The sequence below is a fragment of the Papio anubis genome, chromosome 6, assembly GCF_008728515.1.
Source record: "Papio anubis isolate 15944 chromosome 6, Panubis1.0, whole genome shotgun sequence".
Classification (NCBI taxonomy): Eukaryota; Metazoa; Chordata; class Mammalia; order Primates; family Cercopithecidae; genus Papio; species Papio anubis.
Genome location: NC_044981.1, coordinates 94,179,169 through 94,193,238, shown reverse-complemented (window position 1 = coordinate 94,193,238; position 14,070 = coordinate 94,179,169). Strand labels below are relative to the sequence as shown.

General features: G+C 35.7%; 1 protein-coding gene across 4 annotated transcripts in view; it reads left to right on the top strand.

Moving 5' to 3' along the window:
* FBXL4 (F-box and leucine rich repeat protein 4) overlaps positions 1-14,070 on the top strand; it is an 81,589-nt gene that overhangs the window by 41,137 nt on the left and 26,382 nt on the right. For all 4 annotated transcript variants that reach the window (XM_021937627.2, XM_003897938.5, XM_003897939.3 and 1 more), the window contains 2 exons: positions 1,754-1,998; positions 8,256-8,469. In XM_021937627.2, the coding sequence (XP_021793319.1) occupies positions 1,754-1,998; positions 8,256-8,469 (459 nt within the window). The remainder of the gene's footprint in view (positions 1-1,753; positions 1,999-8,255; positions 8,470-14,070) is intronic.

The window sequence follows — 14,070 nt, the reverse complement described above, 5'->3', positions numbered from 1 at the left end:
CCATCATCACTGCCAGCTACCTTAAGCAGACCCCTTATTTCCTATTTCCTAGAATTCTGTATTAGCCCCATGGCTGGTTTCTCTTCCTGCCTCTTTGCTTCCAGTAGCACCCCCGCAATGTTCTTTCTGAAACACAAATGTGAACATGTCACTCTAGTTTAAAACCCTTCAGGACGACTCATTGCTTTCAGGATAAACCCAAGCTCCTCTGTGAGGCTTTCATAACACAGTCTTTACCACTAGACTCTCTTTTCACCTGGTTTGCCCCTGACTTGTTAAAGCTGAATGTTCCAGCATAAGAAACTATCATCAGAGTGATCAGGCAACCTACAGAATGGGAGAAAATTTTTGCAATCTATCCATCTGACAAAGGGCTAATATCTAGAATCTACAAGAAGTTAAACAAATTTCAAGAGAAAAACAACCCCATCGAAAAGTGGGCAAGGAATATGAACAGACACTGCTCAAAAGAAGACATTTATGCAGCCAACAAACATAAGAAAAAATGTTAATCATCACTGGTCATTAGAGAAATGCAAATCAAAATCACAATGAGATACCATCTCATGCTAGTTAGAATGGTGATCATTAAAAGGTCAGGAAACAACAGATGCTGGAGAGGATGTGGAGAAATAGGAACGCCTTTACACTGTTGGTGGGAATGTAAATTAGTCAACCATTGTGGAAGACAGTGTGGCAATTTCTCAAGGATCTAGAACTAGAAATACCATTACTGGGTATATACCCCAAGGATTATGAATCATTCTACTATAAGGACACATACACATGTATATTTATTGCAGCACTGTTCACAATAGCAAAGACTTGGAACCAACCCAAATGTCCATCATTGATAGACTGGATAAAGAAAATGTGGCACATATACACCATGGAATACTATGCAGCCATAAAGAAGGATGAGTTCATGTCCTTTGCAGTGACATGGATGAAGCTGGAAACCATCATTCTCAGCAAACTAACACAGGAACAGAAAACCAAGCACTGCATGTTCTCACTCATAAGTGGGAGGTGAACAATGAGAACACCTGGACACAGGGAGGGGAACATCACACACTGGGGCCTGTTGAGGGGGAAGGGGGCTAGGGGAGGGATAACATTAGGAGAAATACCTACTGTAGGTGACGGGTTGATGGGTGCAGCAAACCACCGTGGCACGTGTATACCTATGTAACAAACCTGCACATTCTGTACATGTACCCCAGAGCTTAACAGTATATATACATAAAAAAAAAAAAAAGCTGAGTGTTCCTGGCACAGGTACACTTTCACTTTGGAGCTAGGCCTGCTAGGCTTTAGTAGCATTCTGTGTTTCTTTCTGTCAAAGCTATTAAAATGTATCATTGTCCTTACCAATCCCCACTGGACTGTAAGCACTCTGAGAATGGGCACTCTTTCTTTTCTGTCCCCAGTGTCTGGCACGTAGTAGCTGTTCAGTGATGTTGAGTATGACAAATTGTATTATTCAATAGATTACCAAAATGTATCTTTGCACCTAAGAAAATGAGTAGGCAATATGTGCTGAGTATACTTTGAACAGTCTCGAAAGGTACTATAGTCAAATGCATGCATGATTTCTTCTCTTTGGATAATTCCGTTGAATGTTTTTATTTACTATATGAAAATATTGTTATAAAATGTATGACATTTTATTCCTTATTAGATCATGTTATATGTTTCATAAAATGATACTGCTTTTCATTCTTGATGATCTTGGTTTCTCTGTCTTATTTAGCTTATTCAACTGATTCTGAATCATCTTACACTACCAGACCTGTGTAGATTAGCACAGACTTGCAAACTACTGAGCCAGCATTGCTGTGATCCTCTACAATACATCCATCTCAATCTGCAACCATACTGGGCAAAACTAGATGACACCTCTTTGGAATTTCTACAGTCTCGATGCACTCTTGTCCAGTGGCTTAATTTATCTTGGACTGGCAATAGAGGCTTCATCTCTGTTGCAGGATTTAGCAGGTTAGTACAAAGGCTTGATGAAGTTTTTTTTGTTTTTTGTTTTTTTCCCCAGCAGCAGGCTATACTTATGTAGTGGTTTTCATAATAAAAGTTTGAAATTATGTAACGTGTACCTTACAAAAATAAAAAGGAAATAAATTTTGAGTGTCATGTTTAGAATGCTGCTGCTTATAAAAAATGAGTGTTTTACTATCCTCTTCAGCTAAATTTTATATGAATATGAAGGGAAACTATACCCTTTACTTCAGGGCTCCTGTTTCTTCTTTCTCATATTTTCAGCACAGATGATTAACACATTTTAAAAACTATTTCCAAATCAAAATCTACCTCTCTAATGTGATTTGTCAGAAATGGAAAACAATTTATTATAGAACATTTTTAATTAAATCTTAATTACATGTGCAATACATCACCCAGATTTAGAAGCTCATTTAAACTAATTATGTTGAAAATGCAATTGCATGCTAAATAGGCGACCACACTTGCAGACCTGCCCAGGTGTTTCTGCTCCTTTCTATTTAAGCATTTCGTTTCCTTACTATTAAATGTCACCTGTTAAGCATTTGAAAGCTTGCACAAGTGCATGTTCATTTAGTAATGCCACAGTCATTTTTCTTAGGATACAAACAGGAGTTTTTCTCCTAACCTTGATCATGGTTTTTCTCATGGTATGTTACATATAATCCCAGCATTTTCATGAAGTTAAATAATGAAGGAGTAGAAACTTTAGAGAAATTTTCTGTTATTTTTAATTAATGAATACTCTTGTATTCTATTTTTAAAAACGAAAAATGAACTATAGCAATCCCTACACATATCCCCAGTGAATACATTCTAGAACACTGGTTTATGAATTAGAAATTCGTATGTAGAGCCTTGTTTCCTCTTAACTCAGATTGTAAAAATAAAGATGCAGTTCCAGAAATAAAGATTTGATATTGTTAGATTTAAATGAAGTAATGATGTTTGAAATAGTAACAATGTGTTCCAAATACTGACCTTGATAGTTTATGCATCAGAGTGAAAAATAAACCAAGCAGTAATGGCCAGTAGCAAGTGTTGAAACCGTGGATGCGCTGAGTTTCTTTTCTGCCAGAAATTGAGCCAGGGGAAGAGGTTCATTGCTAGATATTTGGCAGCTGTCCAGTGAAACAGAGTTTAGTCCTTTCTACTTCCCCTTGCACCAAACACACACATTTCAAATTCTTTTCTCTGCTAATAGGACTAAGAAAGAACTGAAGCTAATGAAGACTGTGAATATTTAGAGCATACATTATCATAAACCAAGACTAACTGAATATGAGAACAGATAGAACAAGTGGTGTCAGTAAGCATTATTTTACATTATATAGACCTTTGGGGCATTTTAATCACCCTCATAGCTCTTTCCCAATGTTTTCCATTATTAAGAATTTATTAAATGTTTGTTTTCACCCTTTGTGTGCAAGGAGTTTCAGTGGGTGTTGATCGTATGCAGAGACATATGAGATATATAATATAGTTCCTGCCTTCAGGCTACAGAGAAGATAAAGATATTAAGATAAGCATATAAGCATATCCCTTATTTATTTTTATAAACAGAATAACTGGGTAGTAACTAAGTGTAGACGTTAAAGAAAACATTGGTCATGAATGGCTGAAGTACAGCTTCACTGGCAAAGTGCTGCATGTGACTGTGATAATGAGTAAAATATAAAGCTAATATTAATCAATTTTTAAGTTTCTTTATGTAGCTTCTTCTAGCACATGAGAAGAAACATCACTTATAAGAAGAAAACTTAGCCATGCCATTTAAAAAATTTTTATACTAGTAATGGATAAAGATCTTTTGCAAAGTTAGAGTTTCTATCTACTTCTAACCCACAATTTATCGTCCATTTTCAATTCATCCAGGGTAGTTGCCGTAGAGCAGTTTGAATAATCAGAACAAGCCATATATAGATTTAAGTTCTTATATTTTACTGTAGTATTTCAGCCAGTAAAATCATAAATCTTGATGGCATTCCTTTAAGTGTAGTCACTATTTCCATTAAGAAAAGAAAAAGTTGAAGCAAGAGGGAGAGAGAACCTTTTCTTGGGCGGGGCGTGTTGGAGTTTTCCCTACTGATTACTGTTGGCCCCCATGACTTGACTGCTGAATTGATAGTTACTATGGCTTGTAGGCAGCATTCCCAGAATAAACAATAAATATGCATGGCTTGATTATTAATGAGTAATCTATGAATAAGTATGGTCTATTTATGCTCATTACTATGAAGAAGACTTATTTGTAATATTTTAAAGAAGAAAAGCACATTTAAAAACTAGAGACCAATGTTGATGAGCTGTTTTTTGAACAAATCTTTGGGAAAAAGTTTGATGCAGTTTATTTTTGTTGCTTAAAAACCTTATCTCACAAGTCAGAACTGTTTAACTGGATTTTCAATAACTTTTTAGGAATTTTTATTATTCATCATAGCAGAGAAATAGGTTACATTGGAATAAAGAGAACTTAAAACTTTTAATCAGTTATTAAAATCTTAATCTAGCTACAGATTTGTGATTTGCTACTTTGAGTACTGTTCATGCATATCATTACTCATTAAAATCACATCTATTATAATTCCGCTTTTCTAATATGGTTCCCTGAAGTCTTAGATGTTCCTTTGCCTGCCTGCCTGTTTGTGCTTTAGAACTTAATTGTATCATTCTGTTCAAAAAGCCTTAGGTTCATTTGTTCCCTACCATTTTTCTTCAAATAGTTGCTGAACAGCCTTGTCTCCCCCTCAGTTATGTGTGGGTTTTTACTCTAAATCCCTCTTACTTGTTCTCAGTAGTTTATATTCACTCCTTTAGGAAACATTCTTGGATGCTTTCTAGATTTGAGAACTTTATTAGGTATTTTGACATAGAGCTAAAGTTTTATGGTATGAAGAGCTTATTTTCCACTAATATATTTATTCAGTTGCCTGCCTATATTTTATACAGTTGTGTCTTAGATTGTCAACTCTAGAAAGTAGGGACCATTTTAAGATGTTCTTTTCCCTTCTTTCTTTTTTTTTTTTTTGAGACGGAGTCTGGCCCTGTCGCCCAGGCTGGAATGCAGTGGCGCGATCTCCACTCACTGCAAGCTCCGCTTCCTGGGTTCACGCCATTCTCCTGCCTCAGCCTCCTGTGTAGCTGGGATTACAGGCGCCCGCCACCGTGCCCGGCTAATTTTTTTTTTTTTTTTGTATTTTTAGTTAGAGACAGGGTTTCACCGTGTTAGCCAGGATGGTCTCGATCTCCTGACCTCATGATCCGCCTGTCTCGGCCTCCCAAAGTGCTGGGATTACAGGCGTGAGCCACTGCACCCGGTCTTCCCTTCTTTCTATCATTGTTGGATACTACCCCTATACAGTTAAGTAGAAGTTTTGTTTTTAATGGCTTTATTTTGGATCAGCTATGTTAAATAATGTTCCAAGTTATTTGGGATTAAGATTATCTTGAATTTACTGTTTTAGAAAACTTAGTGAGGGTCAGCTAAAAACCATGAGATTAGGAATTCAGAAGTCATAGATATTTTATATCTAATTCTTCTCTTTTTATACTTCAGGCAATTTCTGAGGACTATTACCTTTTATATTGTGATAAGTAGACTCAAATCGTTCATTCATGTGATCTTAATTATTTTAGGGTGCAAGTTACCATTTAGTAAATTACTTCTTATGTACTTGTATTATTCTGGACAAATTAATTCACCTCATAATGATAAGCAATTTATTTTTCTCTACAGAGATTCCTTTTCTCATAGCAGGAGACTAGTCTGGGATTGTTTATATGAACTTAGGTCCTCTCATAAAATCTTCAGTATAAGAAAATACTTTATGAGCACAATGTAGAATGAACTGACTGCAGGAAATAAACAAGCTGAGTTCTCCTTTCAAATGATCAGTGGCACAGTTGAGATGAATAAATACATATATGTAATTATGCATTAAAATAAAACCTGCATGAGGAACATTAAGGAAAGAAGTAAGAGCTGTGTGCAGCTAATTGAGTCTGTTACTGTCTCTGCCCTCTTGGGATGTAGATATGAAAAGGTAGGTAGTATACATTTTGAAAATTTAAGTAGAGATAATATGAGGGTATTAATCAAATAATCTGCTCAGAGTAAAAATATGCAATACAGGATTCTTGATAAAGAGAAAGAAAGAAAGGTAGTATAGGTATAGACTTTATCTCATTGTGCTTTCAAATTCTATCATTCATGAAATCAACTTGGGAAGTTTCCTATTGTCTGCTAACAGTTTGCTTTCTGGTATAAAGCCAGAGTCTTTATAGTGACACACACTGTGTGAACGGTCCCTCATCTCTGATCTACTCATCTCTCCATCATTTTGTGCCTCCTATATCCCCTATCTCACTGTTCTTCACTCTGCTTGTTATCCTGCCCTGGACTGCCCTTCCCTTTGCCTAGAATGCTCCTCCTCCAGATACCTGCTTTGTCACCCTCTCGCTTCCTTCAGGGTTTTACTCTGAAGCTTTTCACATCTCTGAAGCTTTTCTGACTACTCTGTCCATCCTTGACACTTTCTGTTGCGCTTCCCTGCTTTTATTTTCTCCTGGGCACTTTTCGCGAATTTGCGACCTACTTTATGCATTTGGTTATCTTCTCCTTCTCTCTTCAAAACATTAGTAAGCTTCATGAGAGCAGGGATTTTGTTTTGTCCACTGTTATCTCCCCAGTGCCTAAACTGTTACCTGGATGATAGTAGAAGCTCAGTGCATATTTGTTGAATGAATGAATGAATGAATGTGCTTCATGCGAACTGCAGTTTAGCTAATACAACTAGCAAAGGAAGCAGCAGTGAGAGGAGTTGGAGGAGATCCAAAAGAGGCAGTTAACGTGAGGAGTGTCAGAGTTTTAAGGAAGGAGTGTGCAGTTGTATGAAATGTCACAAATTAAATAATACAAGTTTGAATTTAGAATAAACGGGTGTTCAGGTGTAAATAAGATGTGTGGGCTACTGGGTTATTTACAATATTTAAATTTGCAGCAACTGAATTTTTTTATTGTTTAAATGTGAATTGGCCAAGATTTAACTTATACTTAATGTTTATGGGGTGCTTTGACCTTTAAAAACTGCATTTGCATAGTATTTCAGCTTCAATTCCACTAGGCAGTGTGGTGAATGTTGTTACATACTTTAAGTCTGCATTTACAGCTGAGGAAATGCTAAGATTTGGGTAAATGCCTTTTCCAAGGTCTCTGCTAGGAACTAGTAGAACAATGCAAAAAACCACATCTTTTAACCAGTGTTACTTGATTTATTTACACAACGAATCTGATTTAGTCAATTTTATTTTGTATGTGTACTTATAAGCTCATTAAATCATTTAGGAATAAAAGACGTGGCATAAATTGACTAACAGTATATTACTGATGTGACACTGGTGGGAAGATTATGTCAAGAGACCTGGACAGTCATAATTGGTGCACTGTTAAGAGGGTTCAGTTTGCTTAGTTGATAAAGTTTCATGGATTCAAATACTCCTAGATTCATGTTTACTTTTAGATTGTTTTCAGGGGATGATCATGGACAGGACTATTTTTCCCCCAGCTATAATATAACTGAGATAAATATTGTGATAATTACTCTGATAAAGCATTTTGTGACCTTCATCTTGGATTATTTCTATGTATTTTATGTGAAGCTGCAATTGAATATTTTCAACATCAAGCAGTCTAGCTGCTAAAGAGTAACAGTTGCAAGGACCGTAACAGTGCTCTAGTTAAACCCACATAGACATTTTCTGAGTTGAGAGGAGCCTAGTCTGATTTGTTTTGAGGTTACTTAATTAAAGTTGTCACTTTCATGTGCAGTGTTCAAAATATATTATCCAGTACTGGATAGGTACTGTTGAGGGGGAAATATCTCCCAAGAGTTTAGAGTTTTGTTATGTTTTGATTTTTTTTTTTTTTTGGCTTTACCAACTCAGATGTGAATTACAGGTAAGTAGGGAAAATACATCTTCTACTTCTTAATTTTCCACTTAGCATTAGCTGACTTTTTATATGATGTGAATTCATTTTATCCTCTCAAGTTGATTTTTTTAGCCTAACCATTCATATTTCAGCATGCAGTGAATAAGAATTTAAGCAAAACAAATTTTACATTTTCCCTAATAGAAATCTATCCTTTTAAATGTATCTGCTTAGAGTTGCTAAAATTGCAAAGTTCTTGCAAAAATGTCTTTTAGTTTTATAAAATTCACATGGAATGTTGTTCTTGCAGGTTTCTGAAGGTTTGTGGATCTGAATTAGTACGCCTTGAATTGTCTTGCAGCCACTTTCTTAATGAAACTTGCTTAGAAGTTATTTCTGAGATGTGTCCAAATCTACAAGCCTTAAATCTCTCCTCCTGTGATAAGCTACCACCTCAAGCTTTCAACCACATTGCCAAGTTATGCAGCCTTAAACGACTTGTTCTCTATCGAACAAAAGTAGAGGTAAGAATAATTCATAATTTTCATCTTTGCTATTATAGTGGCCAACTGAATATTTAGTTTTCTTTAATAACTCATAATGTGTTTTTTAAATTTTTAAATCAAGTTTATGATGCCATCTGACTACTCTGAAATCATTAGAGCTGATTCAGTCATTGTGAAGTTATTTCAAACCTAATGTGTTTTGAAATTATAAGGAAATGTTCTTCTCTGTGCTCTTAAAATTTTCGTGATGCTATTCATGTCCCCAGGAAAAGAAAGAAACAGTTGGTTGAGGTAAGCCAAAATACTGGCAGGGAACGAATTAGAGAAAGTTAGGAGGATAGTATGCAAGAGGACATTTGCTTGCAGCAGGGGGAAGCAAAGTGGTATTTATCCTGGACCAGACTTAGGGGTTAAAATTTATAATACCATAGTTAATGAGTCTCATTAAGAAATGGAATCATGTCATATATATTAGTCTGCTTGCTTTTTCACATAATGTCTCTAGGACATGTTTCCAGGTCAGTGCATATATTATCTAACTCTTTTACTGTAATAGTATATGTTATACCATAATCTATTTAACATTCTCCAAATGATCAACAGACTGGTTCATCAACATTTGGTTTTTCCAGTTGTTTTCCTTTTACAAACTACCTAGCACTAAGATTCTTCTGTGTGTAGTTTTGTTTTCTTCTTCTTCTTTTTTTTTGAGACAGAGTCTCACTCTGTCACCCAGACTGGAGTGCAATGGCGTGATTTCAGCTCACTGCAACCTCCACCTGGCCCGTTCAAGCGATTCTCCTGCCTCAGCCTCCTGAGTATCTGGGATTACAGGCGCCTGCCACCATGCCCAGCTAATTTTTGTATTTTTAGTAGAGATGGGGTTTCACCACCAGCCTGTGCATGGTTTTACACATATTTACTATTACTGCTATTGGATAGAGTCCTAGAGGTGGTATTGCTAGGTTAAAGAGTATGTGACTGGGCCCCTGTAGTACACACTGTCATGTATTTGTTGCCTCTGCTCCACACATACTGGCTTTCTTTCTATTCCTGGAATGTTCTGACCTGGTCCCAGCTCAGGGCTTTTGTTCTTTTGCCTATCCGAAATGTTTGTCTAGCTCATTATGGCTGCCATTTTTTCAGCTCAGTGTTCAACTTGCATATTTTTTGGAGATGGCTTCCTGGACACTCATAAAATATAGCACCCCTTCTAGTTTGTTTCCTTCAGTTTTATTTCCTTTTTAACATCCTTGTCACTGTCTGACATGATACTTGTATTCTTGCTTATTTTCATTCTTCTCACATTAAGATATAATGGTAGAAGACTTGTCGGTCTTTTTCATTGTTGTGTTTCCAGAATCTAGAATAGTACTTGGTAAAGATTGGCCATTCAGTAAATATGTGTTAAGTAAATGAATAAAGATAACCAAATTACTTTTCCAAAATGATATACCAGTGACTTGGGAGACTGCATTAGTTCTAGTGGGAATGGTTTGGTTCCCAAGAGAGCAGGTTGTTGTAAAGTGAGAATGCCCTTTGTGTTTGACCTCTTTGCACCGTCTGCTTCCCCTTTGATCTTCTGCCATGTTAAGACACAGCAGGAAAGCCCTTACCAGAAGCCGAGCAGATGACAGTGCCATGCCCCTTGAAATTCCCAGCCTGCATACCTGTGAGCTAAATAAACTCTTTTTCTTTATGAGCTACCCAACCTCAGGTATTTTGTTATAGCAACAACGAATGAACTAAGATGGCATTGTTCTCAATTTTGGGCAGAATATTTAGCTAGACTTTAGCAGGTGACCTGGCATGGTGGAAAAAAGACTTTGATTCTAGTTCTAGCCCTGCCAGCGATAAGCTTGGTAATCTAGGTGAAGACATTGTCTCAGATTTCCAGATTTGTTATTTGTAAAATGAAAGAATTATTGTCCCAGAATGCCAGATGATACTAGCCTGTGTTTTCATTGGTATGTGGTGAAATGACTCCCCATTTGTGTGGGTATAAAATTGTTAGCTATCTTTTCTTGGGTAGGACTGTTCATTCTGAAATTATGCCATGCCTGCTTTTTATTGGCACATTTACTATTTTATGGGCCTGTGTACTATAAACTGAAATCCTCTGAGCAAGGAAGATTTAAATGCCCCATTTAAAAATTTCTGATTAATAAGAAATATAGCACACATAAATATTAAATGTAATTATTAAATGAGCCTTTGAGAAGAAAAATAGGGTAAAAACCAAAAAATATCAACTTGCTAGGCATCTTATATCTGTGGTGGCTTGAAATATATCCCATGAGATGTTTTTGAAATGTTATATAGTAATGTGATCTAAGTGTCAGAGAATTATTAAATAGTCTACAGTTTTCTTGAATTTGTCTCAGATTGATAGATATGACTAAATTTTTTAAGTGTGATTTATGAGGATTAAGAAGATTTCATATCTCAAGAGTGGAAATTTATACATATGTACCTAAGTCTAGATAGCATAAGCTCTGATTTTTCCTCAGTTACTTAAATACGGATGTAAAATCATTGTATGAATGTATTAAATAAAATTTAGGTTGTACCCTCTGTTACTTCCTATTAAATTTTTTTATTAGCCCATCTGGTAAAATGTCATAAACACTACACAATTTTTCTGACATTGAATATGTAGAAAAAAACTATAAAATTGAGTTTTCATTGATCTATGGTTGACTTAAAATTAAAGATGCTGTTATTTTAGTGATATAAATGGCAAATGTGAAATTGAGAAAATCTTACCCAGGCAGTGTTTACTTTTAATGCTTCCCAACTCATTGCTTTCTACCTATACTTCACTCACTTCTGTTATTATCTCCTCATTCTTGGGATCTATATCAGAGTCCGACATGGGCACTAAGTAAATCAGAAAAAGGAGAACTGGCAAAATAATCAGCTGGTTTCTTTGAAAACAAACAGAAGCTACAGCACTGGTATTTATATCAATCTGTAAACACCTCCATTGTCACTTAAGCAAAGTGTTATGTCCCCTCCTTCTTCCTTTGATACACACCTTTCACCTTGCACCTAATGATGTTGGTGGATGAGAGCAAACAGAATGAGAAGGCAAGATGTAGGAGACTGGTCTGTCTTTAAACGTTCCACATATTCACTGGCAGTATATTCTCATATTCTAGACTCTGTTTTGAAGAAGGAGCAGTACTTGATTTCAAATGCCTCTGCTTGCTCTAAGGACATACATGAAAAGAAAAAGAAAATAACAATTTTAGTTTTCTGGGAGATGTTATTTTGTTTTAAAAGGGCTACAAATTATCCAGGACCACTTTAACCCGTTTTTCTGAACCCTACAAAATTCTAAAATAAACAAAAATTAGTATGACAAAATAATGGATTGTATTATAGCATATTAACCTCACAGAGACCAGTTGATGATGCAATACAGTTACGGTTTATGTGCCTTTACATAATTTACATTAGTAAGTATAGTATATTTATGCCATTTTACAAGACTTAGACAAGTCCGTATGCATAGTGAATAAAGCTTTTGAGTATTTTGGAGACCTGGATTTTTAGTCCCAAAGTTTGGGAAAACCTACTGAATATATTCCGTTGGCTGTCCTAGACATTTTGCATTATTATTTCTTTATACTAGTCTGAATAGGGTTGGTGGTATTCTCATCTTTACACATAATTAAATTAAGATCTTAAAAGATTAATAAATTGCCTACTGGCACAAGCCATAGAGTCAGGATTTGAACTCAGGTCTTGTGGCCTTGATGTGGAAGTTAAAATCATAAGATATATAAAAGCATAGAATTGTAGTTATTCTGATAGCTTGGCTATTTATCTAAAACAAGGATTTTCTTTACTACTTATTATTTCTAATTTGTAGTTGGTAAGGAGATATAGCATAGTAACTAACATATACAACATTATAATCCATGATAAAATACAAACTTAATAGTATATCTTAAGTATATAAACTTAAATAAATGTCTTCTGCAGGAAAATGGATTTTTTGTCTTTTTACTATGAACAAGCTTAGTTTGAAGTCTTAGTTGTTCTGAATTTATAAATCACAATTTGTTATTCAAATTACATTTAGAAACATTTAAGTGAAAGTTTGTGGAATCAATACATAATCAACTGCTTTAAGCAAATAGTTTATACAGGCCTACTCTCAATTTTATACTGTAGTGGAGAGCAGCATTGAGACAGACAATCCTCAAAATAATTTTGACATGTAAAATGATATGTTGTTGATAGCTAGGTGATGTGTTCTTAAGTGGTTAGCCATAGCCAGGCATGCAGCAGGCCTGATGACTCAGTAAGAATGAGACCTCAGGAGAATAGAACGGTGGCAGGGTCAGAATTGTCTTGTATGCTGGTAGGTAAATTCTGGGATGCTGATGTGGTCCCTCCTTGCATCAGTGGTCGTTCAAAATTTTTAGGCTTATAAGATAGTAAAATACAGTTCAGCTTGGTTTCTTAATTTATTTCATGAGATCTTTTTCTTTCTTTAGATGTGTTTAGGATTACAATGAAAAATGACTTCATCAGAGAAATAACAAATGTCTTATTAATTTAGCAAAGAAAATTCACTAAGTAAGCTATGTGTGGAGTCAGTGGCATGTATTTGTTGAATTTCATTAGATGCAGAGCATTAAATACATGCCTAGTAAAGAACAAGATACTATTACATTAATAAAAGACAGGGTGAACAGGTATACAGTAAGCCCAAATATATGCTAGCATTGTCACAGGCTTGTCCTTAGTTGGAGGATGATCTGCATTGGGAAACCTTTCTAGAAGAAATTACCATTGAGCTGAGATTTATGCCCTGTTCACTGTGTGATCCTAGAATTACTAGTGAAATGGGTTGCTAAATAGGGTAATTTTTTTCCTCCTGAAATTGGTGCATCTTTTAGAGTTGAATAGACAGCACTTTCTGCAACAGATGGGAACTTAGACAGGAAAGACACTCTAGTTGTGCTTAGTTTCTTCTACCATCCGTGGCATGGAAATAATAAGGTATTATAATGATTTAAAGGAGTTAAGTTCAGTCTTTTTGGTTCTTTTCTTCTCTATTCATAAGATTCTTATTATGTACGATAAAACATTGATTGCAAGTACTTCTTTAACCATACATGATGATGTATTTTCGTGAAAGTAGAGCTCTAAAAATCTAGCCCATTCAGCTGGGCTCAGGGGCTCATGCCGGTAATCCAGCACTTTGGGAGGCTGAGGCAGAAGGATCACTTGAGATCAGGAGTTCAAGACCAACCTGAGCAACATAGCGAGACCCCATCGCTACAGAAAATTTAACAAATTAGCTGGACATGCCCCTGTAGTCCCACTCAGGAGACTGAGGTGGGAGGATCGCTTGAGCCCAGGAGGTCAAGGCTACAGTGAGCTGTGATTGTGCCACTGCACTCCAGCCTGAGTGACAGAGCAAGACCCTGTCTCAAAAATAAAATAAATCTGACTCATTAAATAGATTTTTAGATACTTGAAAAAAAGTTTTATTTTGAAATAATTTCAGACTTACAGAAAATTGAAAAAAAAAAGATTTCTTTTGTACTTTCACCCAGGTTCCCCTACTATAATGCATAATTGTTTTATTGAACCATTTGA